The 17346-nt window shown below is 41.0% G+C and overlaps 1 protein-coding gene across 7 annotated transcripts in view; it reads right to left on the minus strand.

The window, feature by feature from the left end:
- GRIA3 (glutamate ionotropic receptor AMPA type subunit 3) overlaps window positions 1-17346 on the minus strand; it is a 151143-nt gene that overhangs the window by 35563 nt on the left and 98234 nt on the right. For all 7 annotated transcript variants that reach the window (XR_011811650.1, XM_072042897.1, XM_027465322.3 and 4 more), the window contains 2 exons: window positions 16350-16556; window positions 6709-7085 (listed from right to left, as the gene is read on the minus strand). Coding sequence is in view for 6 of the 7 variants with exons in the window: in XM_072042897.1 (XP_071898998.1) it covers window positions 6709-7085; window positions 16350-16556 (584 nt within the window). In the remaining variant the exon portion in view is untranslated. The remainder of the gene's footprint in view (window positions 1-6708; window positions 7086-16349; window positions 16557-17346) is intronic.

The following is a 17346-nucleotide window of genomic DNA, read 5'->3' on the forward strand; positions in this document are numbered from 1 at the left end:
AATTCCAGAAATATAACACCAGAATAATGGAGCAAGTCAAGAAATCTACCTCGCCCTACATTCTTTGTAGGTGTCAAGTGAGCATCTTCTGGGATTTTACAGAATCACAGAATCACAGAATTTCTAGGTTGGAAGAGACCTCAAGATCTTTGAGTCCAACCTCTGACCTAACACTAACAAGTCCTCCACTAAACCATATCACTAAGCTCTACATCTAAACATCTTTTAAAGACCTCCAGGGATTGTGACTCAACCACTTCCTGGGCAGCCTGTTCCAATGCCTAACAACCCTTTTGGTAAAGAAGTTCTTCCTAACATCCAACCTAAAACTCCCCTGGCGCAACTTTAGCCCATTCCCTCTCGTCCTGTCACCAGGTACGTGGGAGAACAGGCCAACCCCCACCTCGCTACCTGTAGAGAGTGATACGGTCGCCCCTGAGCCTCCTCTTCTCCAGGCTGAACAAGCCCAGCTCCCTCAGCAGCTCCTCATAAGATTTGTTCTCCAGACCCCTCACCAGCTTGGTTGCCCTTCTCTGGACTCGCTCGAGCACTTTCATGTCCTTCTTGTAGCGAGGGGCCCAAAACTGAACACAGTACTCGAGGTGCGGCCTCACCAGAGCCGAGTACAGGGGGACAATCACTTCCCTAGCCCTGCTGGCCACACTGTTTCTGATACAAGCCAGGATGCTGTTGGCCTTCTTGGCCACCTGAGTACACTGCTGGCTTGTATTCAGCTGACTATCAACCATCACTCCCAGGTCCTTCTCTGCCTGGCAGCTCTCCAACCACTCATCTCCCAGCCTGTAGCTCTGCTTGGGGTTGTTGTGCCCCAGGTGCAGGACCCGGCACTTGGCCTTGTTGAACTTCATGCAGTTGACCTCAGCCCATCGGTGCAGCCTATCCAGATCCTCCTGCAGAGCCTTCCTGCCCTCGAGCAGATTGACACACGCACCTAACTTGGTGTCATCTGCAAACTTACTGAGGGTGCACTTGATCCCCTCATCCAGATCATCAATAAAGATATTAAAGAGTACTGGCCCCAGTACCGAGCCTTGGGGGATGCCACCAGTGACTGGCCTCCAACTGGATTTTACTCCATTCACCACAGCTCTTTGGGCCCGGCCAATTTCTAACCCAACAAAGCATACGCCAGTCCAAGCCATGAGCAACCAGTTTCTTGAGGAAAATGTTGTGGGAAATGGTGTCAAAAGCCTTACTGAAGTCAAGGTAGACCACATCCACAGCCTTTCCCTCATCCACCAAACGCGTCACTTTGTCATAGAAGGAGATCAGGTTCGTCAAGCAGGACCTGCCTTTCATAAACCCATGCTGACTGGGCCTGATGGTTAAGGCCCTTGTTGGCCAACTCCCTTACTAGTTAGGGTCTTGCTTTAGCTGCTTTGTGAAACTTGATAACCTACACACCAAATCAAACTCTCACATCAGCTAAAACTTAATTTTAGCCATCTACAAAGCAGTGCCAACTGAACTCGTTGAATAAGGCTCCCTTTGGAGCCATCGCAGAGACAGAAAGGAGACAGACACCCTCGAACAAGATTTACCTCACTTGCTATAGTGTGGGACAGATCTGAAGATGCCCATCTGTCTCCAACAAGTATGGAGAGAAGTGAGATGTGCTCCTGACTGGAGCACACTGTACTGCTTTTACATGGCTATGTCAGGTGAAATTCATTCCTCTTTCATTCATTCTTTCAATACATACTTTCCATCTTTGAGATGAAGATAGGCCTGGATTTGAATTCCTCCTCCCTGCAGTGAGGTTGACAGCTTCAGAGCCAGACTAAGGAGATTAAACATTCACTTGCACACACTACAACTAGCTTTATCTTGCTGCTCTAGGGTCCCATGGCCCTCTTGCTTTACAGCACCTCTTGAAATAGGAAGATGAATAAAAGACTTGACAGGGTCTTTGGACAAATTTCATGGAACAAAATGGTGTGTGCTCATTCTCCCTACAGTTTTCCTTAGGAAATGTCTTACTTGTATCAGAAGCTGCCCCTTCTGCTTGCAGGACAGATGCATTGCTGAGGTGAAGATGTGCAGGAGGAGAAGCATTTTCCAAACCAGTGAAACCTCAGTCCCACATTGCTGCAATAACAAAACGTATGTGTCGAGCTGCCTGTTCATACAGTGTATTATGCACAGAGAACAGTAAAAATATCTTGCCCCTGAGATCTTGCAACCTGCATGACCTAAGCAGACAGATACAGGACAAAAAATGGAGAACAGCTGAGAGCAGGGGGAGGTGAGCATGACTGGATTCATTGAAGAGGAATGCACTTCCCCAGGCAAAGGTCCTACATGCAAGAGAGGGGTCTTGCTAGAGGAGGACCAGAGCAGTTATCAGAAGAGTTGAGGTCACTTGAAAGAGAAACGGATGTCACTACTGAGTTGTTTTTCCCAGAGACTTCCAATGAGCATGACAGGGAAGATTAAACAGCTGCTACCATGAAGTGCTCTGGGATAACATAGCTGTAGTTGATGTCAAGCACAGGACGGAGCAAAAGAAAAACAAAACAAACCACAAAGCTGATGCCAAAGGACAGACAGACAGACAAAATCAAAGAACAAGAACGCAGTTGAGCATGGCCTGGCAACCTCCTTTTCCAAAAGCACCCCAGATCCTCCCAGTCCATCTGCTGATGCGAAGACTCCTTATACCCACTGCAGGGGCTGGTGTAGAGGGATGAGGGAGAAAAAGGGTTAGTATATAAACACCAGGCTGGTAATAAGAGAATATTTGTTTGTTTTGTACTGCGAACCACAGAAATGTTTCTCCATTACTCAGATAACAATTACAGAAAAATCAATCACAGCTTTTAATACCAATACCACTTTTTCTGATGAAGATGTACCTGTCCAAGTGTGCAGTGTTGTAATTTGAAAACAAACAACTAATGCTTTATCCTAATGTGTTGTTTTCCAAACTGTTTCAATAAATCAATACATTGCACAACATCATTTTAAAGTGAATTAGTGTTAACAAACAAGAGAGAGCAGAATTATTACACAATTATCAAAACAAGGTCAGATGGTGTTTTCAAAAGGAAGTAAACAGGAAGAGTGCATACCTTGAGAGGAAATTTAAAAGGAAGCATGGAGTCAAATGAGAGCAAATTAGTAACAAGAGAAAGAAATTAGTAACAAGAAAAAGAAAATAAATACTCAATTTCACATTCAGTTGCTACATTCAAACAAAATCCCATTTTTTAACAAAATAGCTTAAAGTTTCTACTCATGGCCATAAAACATATTTGATTTCCTATAACAAACAGAAATAATACACTTTTCACACTACTTAATTTTTAATAGGGCTCTTATGATCGATACAAGATAGCTGGTATATTGATGAAAAGCCCTGAACAACCTAGTGTAAAATCTGCTTGCCTAGACCCCCCCTTTCCACTCTGAGCTCATGCTACAGGGTACCTGCCAAGCATGGAGCTCAGTCCTTTGCTCATAAGCCCAGCAAAACCTCTGCCTTTCCTGCTGGCCTCATTTGGCCAGGAGGCACTCACCTAGGCTGTTGAGACAGAACACAATAAATAAAAGCATCTAAAGCTCTGCCTTCAGATGCTCCATTCTCTCGTCATAGGAACCAGCAGTGGGAGTTTCAGGAACATCAAGTTACCCAGCTCTCATCGCTGTTTTGAAACTCCCACTAAGTCATTCCCATGGCCTTTAATAGGAGTCTCTTGAGACCTGCTGCAAAAATATGGGTCTAGAAATATAGCCTCTTAAATGACCAAGCTCTTGTGATAACTTTTAATGACCCCCCTGTCTTTTTCCATCAGCTATTAATTAATCTAGCCTCTTTGTTCCACAAGAATAAAGAACAAAATTAAAACATGCAGTCTCATACAGATTTCAAAGATACTTTTGCTCGGAATGGTGTTACAAATGTGACTGTTTCCTCCTGATTCCATTAGCCATACACATCTTACATTAATCAAATTTAATAATCCACTTTTGATCCATCAAAAGCGAATTTTCAATACTTTAGCTCACTATGCAGAAAAATACAGCAGCCTTTGATAGCAGAACAAAACTACTGGAACAAGTGTCGGTTCCATCATAGGATGAACTAACCACCGTCCTCTGGCTGCTTTCTGATTCAGCTGAGATGACTCCTATTAAATACAGATTGGAGAGTATAGGGATATATCCTCTGGAATATCCACACAGCATACTCACCAAGGATAGATCTAACTAGTCATTAGATGTCACAGCTGTTCTGCACAAAGGCAGCTGAAAGAGCCTTTATCAGCAAGTATAAAAGTGATCTCTCCAGACTGCTTGTTGGCATCTCTCTACAAGTGCTGCATGCTCTCATATAAGACATTTATTCAGACAAAACTCACAATGGAAGAATGAAGCCCCTTTTAATGGCAATAGAATAGTATGAAACATTCATATAGTCGATGTATTGTGAATGGCATAACCTTACAAAGATACGGATTCAGGATGGAATACTTGGGAATAGTCCTTTCTATGGAAAAGAAATTTGGCATTAAATCAACTTAAACCAACATATCATTCAAAGGAATGGTGTTTCTGGAATTTAAACCAAGGTATTAAATTTCTCTCTCTTTCTCTCTCTCTCTCTCTCTTTCTCTCTCTCTGTGTCTTTCCTGTAGCAATGCACATAACTGCCTGGAATCTGTTATCATGAAAGATAACAAAACAGCCAGATAGTATCTTCTAACGAGGACCATGAATTAATATTGACCTAACAGCTTCTGATGGACAGATAAAATAAATAGTTTTACTGCTCTCTCTGTTTTTTGTAGGTATTTCCAAGGCACTTATCATAGTAATATTGAAAAAAATAGTGTTCCACTCGTTATATAATGTTATATATGGCTGAGCATGTCAGAGTCACACGAGAGCTTAACAAAAATCCTATGCACTGCTATTTGCTGTCAATAAACAGACCTAGCAGAAACTGTATAATGCCTACAGCTTTCCATGTGATGTCCCAGTGCTTATTTCCCGGTCCTTTGTATTAGGCACACACATGGTCAACAGCAATTTAAATGTTATAACTACCCATTACTTTTAACAGCAAGCAAAGTTTCATTACAGAATTTGGGAATAAAGCAGAGATTGAGCATATAAACAGGAGAAGGAGGCTGGCAGCTGTAGCAGGACAGTGAGACAGCACACTGAAACACTGAGAACTGTGATGTGGGGTCATAACCAGGCAAAAATATCACATGTATGTTTTATATGGGAGGTATATGCAACTGTCAGCTACATATGGTATCTACCTGCTGCTATCAAGACTTCTAAAACATATGAATTATGTGCATCAAATAATGACAGGCATCTCTGAAAATCCTGGACCTCACTGCAGTCATTAGCAGATTTGAATGTGCAATGACTGTGAGCTTAAAGGATCATTATTAGATTACGACAGGCAAGATCATGATCATTTCCATGAAACTTCCTTCCATGAGGTTTTGTCACTTTTTTCACTCTTAGACCAGGAAAACTTGTTAACTTTTGAATAATATAAGTCTTGCAAAAGGTACACAAATATGGAAATTACTAAGGTGTATTTTGAATATAAGTGCTTAGTCAGAAAATATCTGTCTCTCTTGATTTAATTAGCAACCTTGTTAAAGGGAAAAACTGCATCCTGTTTGTACTAAACAGGTATTTTAATAATTAAAATAGCTGTAAACTGGATTTTAAAATATTTTCATAAAAAATATAATTACTGTTCTATCACTAAGAAACTAGATAATTTTACCGCTTACCACAGGCACATCACTGAAGTATTTTAACAGTGTATAGGTGGGAACATAATATATGTATTACTAAAAAATATTTGAGGTATGCATTGTTCAAATAGAGAGAACTTTACTATTCTCTGGTGGTTTTCAAAATGCTTCTTTGAAAAAGAAATGCAATTCTACAATGGTTAATAGCAGTGCTTGCTGTTAAAATAGAACTAATACCAAGCACGTTTTACTAAAGCCTTATTCAGAAAGACTGCCTTCTTGAATGAAAAAAAAATCTTTATGGAAACCAGCAATGCTTATTAGACCATATTGACTATGAACACAGGGAAAATGCATTAGGCCAGATATAAATAACAATGCACACACAGGATACACACCATAACTTCTAGAGGAGCACACATGGAGACCTGAACGTATAGAACATGGTAGTAAGCAAATTACTAATAGATGAAAAGATAGTTCAAGAACAAAATTAGAGAAATGAAGGACAAAAAAAGCAGGCAAAAATAGCAGAAGCCATGGCAGGAGTGAAGGTGTTTTAAAGTGCTGTTGCATGTGGCTTTTTAAAAATAAATAATTCAGATTTTGCAAAGCATAATATGTTATATGCACCAAGGAGATGACCGTAAAATGAGATATGCAGCAAAAACACGGTAGCCCTCCAAGCATTGCTGAAAACAGAAAACCCCATGCATTTTACAGCCTCAACATGGTGTATATAAGTTTGGCAGAAATGCATAAGTGGCATTATAAGGCAATGACACTCACTTTTGAGGTGAATGTTAGCAAACATTGGATTGATGATGAAGCTTAGCATTGAATGGGATGTCAAAACAAAAATTTGCAATTGAAAAGAAAATTGAAAACGTAACATATATGCACCATGGCATCAAAAATGACCATAAAATGCAAAAAGGTAATGGAATGGTATGGAACAAACCTTGGAGAAATATCGCATCCTTGCTGCATAAAGGCACCCAGGGAAAACCAAAGGCTATTAAATATTCCAAACTCATTTGGAGGGTCAGGAGGATTCTGAGGGTCACGTGGCTCTTCAGTGCTGTCTTCCAAGTGCCATTCATAAGGGCTGAATCTGCTGACTAGGAAAAGAACTACGCTGACGCCAATGTAAGCAAAGACTATACACATCCAAATTTCATAAGCCAAAGGATCCAGGAAAGAGAATACACCCGGTTTAGATTTCTGAGGCTTCTTGATCATGATGGAGATTCCCAGGCTCATAAAGGGCTTGGAAAAGTCTATGACTTCTTCTCGCACCAATGTTATAGTGAGGGGGGCAACAGCTATATCTGCTCTCTGAAAAGGGAAAACAAAGCCAAGTTAGTTACAGAACAGTTGCAACATGACCACAATCTAGAGTCTGACGTTAATGAATCAGATGATGAATTACAAGAATGAGTAGGAAACATTATTTGCAGCCCATTTTGCTGTCATTGAAGTTGTTTTAGGACTACATGGACAGAAAATTTTTAACAAGAAAAAATACAAACATGTCTGTGCAAGGCCCTCAAGACAGAGGGAGATATATACCAACATGTATTTATGTTTCTGTTAAGTCAATGGATAAATAAACGTTACTTTCACTGGACCATTAAACTACAACTAAAGCTATATTTTCCGGGATAACATAGGAAGTCAATATAACTTGCATATAGAATGTCATTTCAAGTCCAGATCAGTAATGAACTGTATTTAATGTACAAATGTACTTAAATAATAGAAAAAAAAAACCACCAAAAAACACAAACAAAACACAATGAAACAACAAATGATTGTGTTTGGTGCTCAAGTTCAGGTGGATTACTGATGGCTTTTAAATCTCCTTTTTAGTCATTAAAAAGTTTTTTGACATTGTCAATTTTTAATTCCAGGAAGGGGAGTCATTAGGGGAGAAGGGGAATAATTCTAGGGCTAGTTTGTGAGCATGCCCTTTTCCCTTTTACATGGGTTTATCCTTGTATGCCTGATAGACACAGTGTGATGGCAAGTGCTTGCTTCTTGACTCCTACATCATTTTGTAGTAATAGCCTGTATCCATCCATCTGTCTTGAGGACATGGGGCAAATTATGGGTTTGTTATATCTGGATGTTCTCTTTTTCATTCTTAAAGCAAGTTCTTACTCCCTTACTGATTAGTCCAGGGTCCTTAAAAGGAACCTGAGAGAAGTGATTAGTCATTGAATTTCAGCTGGATTTGGGCACTACCCCTTATATATTGCTCTGGAACTCCACTGCAATAAGGGATAGATGATGGAAGAATAGTGGGCTGATAGAACCAGGCAGTTCATCCTTTCTGAGGTCACTGAAGAGCAGTAATACAGATCTGTGAGTCCATGAGAAGTAAATAGCCTGGATTATCTGAGCAAAATGCGAAACAGTAGTTTTGAGTATAATCTATGCCGTTTTATTATACAAAACCTCAACTCTATAGATCTGTAACATAGACCATTCTCTGAGGATGGGTCATATGGAAGCACAATCTCATCTCATTGCATCTACCATTCACCAGTGTGTCGGTATTTGCAATGAGGCAATACCTGGAACCCCTTCCTTTCAATCCTTACATCTCTGCTGGATTCCGAGGGAGGGTAAGAATGAGAAGTAAACAAAAAAATAAAAAAAATGCTTAGTTACTTTATTAGAAATAGCATTCCAGAATAGATTTTCAACATATTTAATTTTAATTTTATTTTGGTACCAGAAGGAGTCAAGTCATAACCTGATAACCTAACCTTGATTCAGCAAAGTACTCAAGCTGATGTCATCAATTAGAGGGGACTAGGATGTTTTTTGTTGTTGTTGTTGTTTTAAATTAAAAAAAGTCTTTTTGCACATTAAGAAAATGGTTTAATTATTCTGACTCTACATACCTTTTTTTTGTTTGTAATTTTCTGCCTCTTTTAAGCAGCCTATAATTATTTGTGATATTTGTCCTTTTCAAGATGGCCTTTCATTCATAATTAAGAATTTCATAAAGAAAAAGTGATTCTTAGGGAAAGTTCAACTTAGCAGTAACCAAGCCATTGTGCACCTTTAAATCAGTGTTCTATATCTAACTAGTAAGTATGTATCTGACAGAAAAATAAAACCTTATTAAGTAGAAGTTTGAATAAAAGTGAAACATTAAGGAAATGTCAAGAAGTGATGAAAATCTTTGCCATAAAATAATTGAATATGCCTTTATGTAAATCTGATGGTGATGTTCGTGACTTTCAATAATAACTGATTTTCTGATCTTCCTACTTTTTTTGTTTGTTTGCTTATTTATTTATTTTTTTGTGTAAGTTTAATAAGCAGCAATGGCAAGGGCTTCTTGGAAAGTTAACCTCAGCCTCACCACCCTGTACCAGATGGTGTCGCAGAGTCCCTGGGCAGTCATGCCCAAGGCACCTTCTCAGTGCCGTAAGGCTGGGGCTGACAGCAGCCCTGCCTGCCTTCTCTGTCTGCACACAACCTCCAGACTTGCTCCAGCCTCTCAGGAATGTCTCCTAACAGTTTGCACTTGTGTGTACAACCAAGAGGTTTGGAATAATTTCACTGCTTGGAATAATCAAATGAACCATGTCTGTGTACTTAAGGAAGCCATTTGGAAAACACAGCCCATGGTGTACATCACTACAGCCCCCCTCAGCACCTTTAGACATTCATGCATGCTGGGACACTGCCTTTCCCCTTGAGTGAATGTTTTCCTCAAAGAGAAAACCCTCCAAATGATCATGCTGCAAAAATCTAGTTTAACATAGCGTGCATCTAGAGACTGAAAGTACTGGTTGCTGTTGAATGGCTGGGTGTTTACTGGCTTTGCAGATGAACATGTTAATTGTCCAAGTATTAGGGAGACTTGGGGGCACATGGGTAGAGTGTGGTAAAGGGACTGGATGGTTCTGGAAGTTGCTCACTGATGAATTCCTCCCAAATGTGTATTTGTCTTTTAGGCACTGCTTATTGAACTACTATTAAATATTAAACGTGTGCAGTCAGTAGGTATGAGATGCACACAGAATATCAGTTCTAAATGTAGAGTCCACTGCTGGCTGGAAGACTAAGCACTTTGACCATGGCTACCGTGTTTCATGTTGAACTAATGAGGTACTTACAAATTAATCCCTATTAGAGCAAGCTGAATGAATCAGGACACCTGCAGAGACTTGGCAATGACTCCACAAGAAGTGGAGCTGAGGTGGGAGGTGGGAGCCTTACCACCTGTCCTTGTGCACATGGACAGCCAGCTTGTCAAGGCAGGAAGAGGCTGGATCAGCTATAAGCATGTTTACTTTTTGTAGCATTTTCCTGGACTTGGAGAAATTTAATTCTCCCAAAGTAATATTTTAATTGCCAAAGTGGAGCTCTTCCTAAGTGCTGATGCAGCATGCAATAAAGCCTGTATCTCTTTCATGAGCAGCTGAGCTCATGTGGGATGTTCCTGTGGGGTCTTTCAGAGGATGAAGCTGATGCTCTGTTTAGCACTGACAAATTAGTTTTTAAATGCCCAATTGTTACCATGTTCTCATTTGTATCATGCATGCATTTCTTTGTAAATGATTTTAAGTTGTGTTTTAATATTACTAGGGATAGAAACATTTATTTTTCTAAAACACTTCAGTCTTCCTGCTTTCCTACCATATTTGATGGGACTTCTACATATTGGGAACACCAAGAAACATCCTCATGTCTTAAATGAATATGCTGGCAATTGTTTCAGCAAAGGGAACAAGATGAAAATGAAATTAAGTCAGGTATAGGGTCTCAGGAAACCATCAACAACATGGGCTCTGAAAGTGGCCCAGCAAAAATCCAGCACTTGAGCCCCATTCCCCACCACTTCCTTGAGTGTTAGTTACACTGGAGAGGTTAAAATCAGACCACTCTTTGCTTAATTATTTAGATATATAATATTTGAAATGGAGAGAGCTTATGGAGAGCTCTAAGCACCCCTAACGGATTATTAATAATTGCAGCATGGTTGTGAATCTCTTTCCTTGTTATGGCTGCAGATAAGCTGAACCCATAAAAATTGAACTAGATTAAAAAAAAATAATTGCACAACACAACCACAAACATGCCCTTCCCTGTGCAGAGGTGGAGGGGGGGCAGTTAAGAACCTCAACAACTAAGCTTTGCTAATCACTCATGACTAATGGTGTTTCAAACATCATATTCACTGCATTTAAGCCGGGAGAGAAATGCCATGGATTCCTCTGAGGCTCGTTCTGTCTCTGCCTACCAGTGTGGGAAGACGGATTTAGGGAGGACATGCAGCACAGAGGCACTGCCCACTCTGTTCAAAGCTGACCCCAGGGGGCTGCAAATCTCAAGACTCTTAAGAGGAGGGAAAAAGAAAAAAAAAGTAAATGGAAATATCCCTCTGCGTGGAGAAAGAAAAATGATAAGATGTTCCACCTCTGTAATCCAAAAGGAGGGATGGAATTCTTCTGCTTACAGACCTAAAGATGAGCCTTACTATCTTTAAAGGCATGCACTAGAGGTAGCAAGAGATACCAGCTAGGCTCCTGCCGGTACGTGTTTTCTGGTTGTTCATGTCTGCAGGGCTGAAGAATTTCTTTGCTAGTGCATCACTTTTCAAGAAGTGGGTCTGGGCTATGGTCACTCTGCAAGAGGTTTGTGCTACAGGGTGCCCCCCAGCATGCACCTATGTTCAGACTGAAGCAGAGGGACACCATGCCAGGTGCTGACTGCCCGATTTCCATCAGGCACCCCAAAAGTGAATGCAGGCACACAGTGGCATCAAAGAGACCATGTTGGGGTGACAACTGACTCTGAGCAGTGTATGACTCATTTGGGCACTAAGGTCTTCAGGTGCCAGGACAGGGTGTCAGACAGAGCAACACATCACCTGCAGTGCCTGCCGGTAAAAGCTACCTTGAGAATGGAGTCCACTATACCCAGGGATATCAGGGTGTGTTGAGGGGCCAGATTATGAGGATATTGTGCTTTTAACACTTATTTACAAACAACAGGTGAAATTGGAGCAGCAACAAGCCACATTGAAGTATTACTGTGTATTAGTTGGGTAACATAAAAAAATGATTTTGGTATTAAAACTGCAGTTGGCCTCATCTGCTGTTAAGTACTTTCCATGTCCAAAGGATGCCCACAGTTCCTCCCAAGATACTACTGTTGTTTTTGGAAAATGGAAAAAAGCAGCACACATCTGCTTTTTCATCTCACGCCTCCCTCTCGGGGTGCACAGTGGCTGAACCCTGGTAGCGCCACTGGTGTGACACCTCCTAGTGCCTTTTGGTGTTTGTACCTGGCCTTTGCTACTGCCTGAACCAGCGGCAAGGGGTGGGTGGAGGGCTTCTCCTGCCTGCTGTGCAGGGAATGCTGCCATTGACTGAGAGCATGAGGAAATATTTTTGAGGAGTGGAATTAGTCTTCTCAGCTACTACTCAAAAGCTGTCCACGTGGTCTTTTTGCTTCTGCTTTGAGGGCTGTGGCAGCTGGTCAGCCCGTTCAGGGCAGGGATATGTGTACGTGGTCTCACTCGGACCGACTGTGGAGGCTGCGCACAGCTGGGGGACTGCCTTCCCTTTACACCCTTGCTTTGTTCCTTCACAGTGTTTTACATATTCCGAGGTTTTTATAAAGGCCTTTTTGTACCTGAGGAGAGTTTTAAAGGCTGTAAGGTCCGTCTGCTCTTCCCACTCCCAAAGCACTTGTAGTTACAATTAAGATACATGTTAAACCTACTGCCAATTAGCCTCAGCAATGTGAAAAGCATCAGGCCCCGGGGAGGGAAGCCTTTCCCTGGCTGCACACTGAAGGAAGAGCAACGGCTTAGTTTGAGAGGGGAAGAAGCAATAAAAGCCTGCACAGGAGAGCAGCCCATTGTTTGGAGCACAGCAGCGGCAGGCACAAAGTCCCATGCATGCCTCTGCCTGCTCAGTGCTGGAGGCATGCAGGTCGTTAGCGGGTGGATCACAGAAGGGGAGTGCTTGCCATGCTGCTGAGGTTTAAATAGCAATTCACTCGTGCAAACTGAGGAGAGTTTAACTGCTTTAACTACACAGAAGGCAAGTGTCTGTCTGATCAGTCCCCAGTCCTTGGGTGAGCTTCACTGTGTTGCATCAGTATAGGCTGGCTTCCCTATTTCATCTCAGGATATTAGAAGGAGCATAAATCAATTTATGTATTAATAACATGGCTATTTAGCTTCCTCAACATGTGTGCACCTTAAATCTTAATGGGGAATATGGCTCATGTGTAAGTCAAGTTTTAGGCTTGCACAGCAGTGAGAAAAAGTGGCACCCTGGTTATGCAGAAGCATGAACTTGGTGATGACAGCAACGAGAAACCACTTTTCACCAGGAAAGTCTAAAACAAAAGAAATTACTGATCTGGAAACAGAAGTATTTAATAAACTTATTCTGATACTTCTAAGTCTCAGTTAAGAATGAAAAATACTCTTCTAAATAGAAATGTGCAGGAAAAAGCTCTAACTACTTGCTTTGTTACTGTTAAAAGTTTCTACTGTGTTTTACAAATTTCTCTGAGTTTGAACTTTCTCTTATTTTTTGCAGTGTCCTGAGGCTGTGAGGACCTGGCTGCACTGCATCCTACAGGAAGCAAGAGTGACAGTAGCAAAGAACTGGCACACACTAAACGTTAATTACAGTTAATGAGGGTTTTGGCACTGAAATGCCACGCCATTCACTTCCTGTGATTGTGCTAAGAGTAGTTTTAGGTAAGTGTTGTGTGCATGGGGCTATGCAAAAAAGGGCACAGCATTAAAAAAAAATTGGTAAGACTTCCCAGCAGAACCAGGTGGTGGTTACAAGCTCGTCGGACCACGAATATGCTGCATTTAACATAGGAAACACTTGAGACAAATGCAATCTAGAAGATGTGTGTTTGCTGCCACAGCTCGGTTCAGCTGCTGGATAACTGGTACCAAAACCTATCAGGCCCCTTTTATTCCCCCATGTCTGTCTTCCACACATGCTAATAAAGGCATTTAAATCTAATCTCCCTCTTGTCTTCCCAAAATGGAATCCGAAGGAGTCAAATACGACAGTCATTTTGCAGACAAGGCTCACAGGGGCATTAGGGGAAATGTACAGTTTTCATTTCCTAATAGAGTTTTGAGCCCCTGAGAGATAAAGGAAAGTCAGAACATGAATGAAGCACTTGTTCCAAATAATTACCACTTCTAGAGCATTTTTCATCTTCAAAGGGCTTTGTGCACATCCTTGTGAGTTGTGTACATAGCCCCCTCTCAACAGCTGGAGAAAGAGGCCATGGTGTTGGCAAACAGGGCTGGGGAGTTCTGTGCTGAGTTCAGGGGCTGTTCCCCTGCTTACGGAAAGCCGGGTGGATCTCTGCGCAGCTCAGCAGGATGGGGAGCTAGCCCAGCAGTGCCAATCTGCAAGCATTAACCCGGGCTTCCAGTCAAACCTTGAGGGATGCAGCTGACCTTTGAATAATTGAGCCTGCAGTTAAGAGGCTGGGTAAACAAGCTCACAGTGTGCAGAGAGGAGCTGTTGGAGGCCAGGGAGGGAAACGTTCCTCAATTTTTCATTAATGAGAAAACACAGATGAAAACTCTGGGACAGGATACAAAAGAACAGACCTTTTTTTTTGTGGGGAAAAATGACAATGGCGGGGGTGTTTCAAGGTATGGCGGATGGTGCCCTGAGGCTGTACTTTGCTGGTGTGGAAAGGTCACAGGTGTGGCTGGGTTGAGAAGTGGCCTGGGCTCAGTCTGGTGCTATGGAGGCAGAGATTCCTGAGTGAGGCTCATCCCAAGTGGCTGTAGAAAAGGCAGCTGCTACCAACCTGCTTATCCAAGCAAAGGCTGGGCTGAAATAGGAATATGGCTCAGGTCTGCGAGCCCTTAATACAGATGGATTCTGCATCATTCAGCAGCTGCACAGCCTAGTCTTACTTGGCTCACGTCATGGAGGCAGTGGCCTGTATCACACCTTTCCTCCTCTGGCATAGATGGTCCCTGTGCCCTGGCTGTTAGTAGTAATTTCATATTCCCTTTGTTAATTTCTATTTAATTTATTTTTTGGCGTATGATATGACTTTTCTTTTAAGTGAATAAACTGTTTCATTGCTTGTCACTCGCAAATATATCAAAAGGACCCAATTACAGCTAATACCCTTGATATTGCTTGAGCTACACACTGAGAAACTGAGGATTTATGTTTTCATTGCAATGCAATCATGCTCGAAACTAAACTAAACATTCCCTTCAGAAGTTCTCAACAGACTTGTGTTCTCTAAGAGAGGTAACACTTTTCCCGAATCACAGAATTGAGGCACTGGATGTTCAAAAAACTTTCATAATGTCAAATCTCAATGCAACAGGAAAGTGAAGATACAAACCAGGGTTCCAGACCCCTGTTTACTTTCATCGGGAGATTTCCCTCCCTCCCCTTAGCACAACACCACAAAAGCATTGTTGCTTGTATAAAATCTTTTGAAATTGAATAGGCTACAGAGTATGTAAAAAGGGATTAGGACTGACTGCTCCAGAGGAGGAAAAAAAAAAAACTTTTTGAAAATCCAGCAACTACTTTTAAAAACGACTGATTTGAAAAGACTTATCCCACCACACAGTTTGCAAGAGATGATGATATGATGTTATCACAGAGGAATTTTGAGGTGACTTTTAGAAACTACACTCAGCAAGGGAACAAAAGGAGGCAATGGAAACATCACTTCTGCTCAGATATTCTTAATAAAGGAAAGCTTGTTAAAAATAAACCTTAAAGTTTGGGCGGAATCACAAATCACCTTATTAGCATTTGTGGGGAAAAAAAAAGAAAGCAAAGATGACATATCAGCTTGTAAAGTCTTTTCTGCAAAGCCAGCTTTCTCCCCCTTCCATCTGCTTTATTGTATCAGCAGTCCAAAATTCACATTTCCAAAGAAGTTTCTAAAATGGCAATTCTGGACTGTTTTTGCTGTTTTTGTTCTTACTAAAGAAAGCAATGTACACCTGATATAGAAATATAAAGAGGAATGTAATGATTTAGACTTTTTTTTTTTTTTTTTGTCTGACAGCTCATTTTAAAAGACAAATCCAGGGTTTAAAGAGAAAAAGTTGTGGGTGATTTCAGGCCTGCATTGCTTCCTATCCTGAAAAGCACGCATGGGGATAACTGAGCCTTTAGTCAAACACAATCTGACATCAGTGATCCGGTGAGGCTCAACATCATAGGATCAGACCTTTAATAGCAGGGGCAACCCTCATCACTTACAGGACTGAGAGAGAAAAAGGAGACATTGCAACTAAAAAAGCAGCACATGAAGGGAAAACTGGAAAATCTGCTGTACATAAGGAATTTGAATTTTTCCCAGTGCTACTTCTCAACATTTTGTGGATTCTGGTTTGGAGAACAGTGACAGAATGTGACACTTTCCAACAAAGAAATGGTTAGAAAAACTGTGCTATAAAAGCAGAATTACAAAGAAATACCTATAATTTTAAATGTGGTATTCAAACAGACGATCTTTATTTTGCAGTTTATTAACTTTGAGCATAACTTTTTATAATAGAGAACATGAAAATGAAGGTTAAGAGAAACTTACCCCATAGACCAGTTCACCCACCATGCCATTCCATATCTTAGTCTCAGGGTCCCTAGCTCCGTATTTCCCATCTCCAACAATTGACAGTTTGTATTTTATTCCAACATGTTTTGCTATTTCAGAAGCTAAGTCTACACAATATCCTTCATATCTCTCATTCCCTTCTAGTTGTTCATGGTTTTTCTTATACATTACATATGGTGATTCCTTTGAAACAAAAGATCAAAAGTCTATGAATTAAAATACAACTTTAAAACACACAAAACGAGAGCTGTTATTATCCTTACTTTATACAACTGGTAAACATTTACAATATTTCTTTACTTTGGTACAGAGATCAGGAAGACAGACTTTTTTAGGCTGAAAATCCTTGGCATGGTCCTACAGTCACACATACTACAGATTTTATTCCTACTGTGGACCCATTGAAGACAACAGGACTATTCAACTTTAACAGTTACATTATTGTCTGTAAGATTAAGCCTAATTTTTACGTTATTAGACAGTTGATTGGCATCACTGCAGTAATAATTCTGTTTTTAGTGTTTAAAGAACTGACATACCCAACACCTGCAGCATCAAAATAATTTTCTAAGGCCCCCATGGCATAGAAAGGGGCACTGATGGGGATATTTTCAAAGCAGCCTAAGATAAGCTAGGCTAAAATCCTTGGCAGTGGTTTTTTGTCACTAAATTCCCTTAGCCTTCTTAGAAAATTCTGGCTGAAATGCTGATTATATCTCACTAAATTCATAGGAGCATAAAATACAGTGCTTCAGGAAATAGCAAAAATCAGCTCATGCTTAATAGAATTGTAACAGGCATAAAAGTCACAAATAATGCTGCACAGAACACATTTGGTAGAGGCACTGGGTCTGACACAGGTGCTGCTGTTTATGAGACACAGGAAGAGCACTACTCCTTTGGAAGTGCATGGGTATAGATAGCTTTACTCCCAGTGCTAGAGCATTTCCTGTTCTCTACAGGCTTCCTTGTG

This window comes from Anas platyrhynchos, chromosome 10 (assembly GCF_047663525.1).
Source record: "Anas platyrhynchos isolate ZD024472 breed Pekin duck chromosome 10, IASCAAS_PekinDuck_T2T, whole genome shotgun sequence".
In the NCBI taxonomy this organism is placed as follows: domain Eukaryota; kingdom Metazoa; phylum Chordata; class Aves; order Anseriformes; family Anatidae; genus Anas; species Anas platyrhynchos.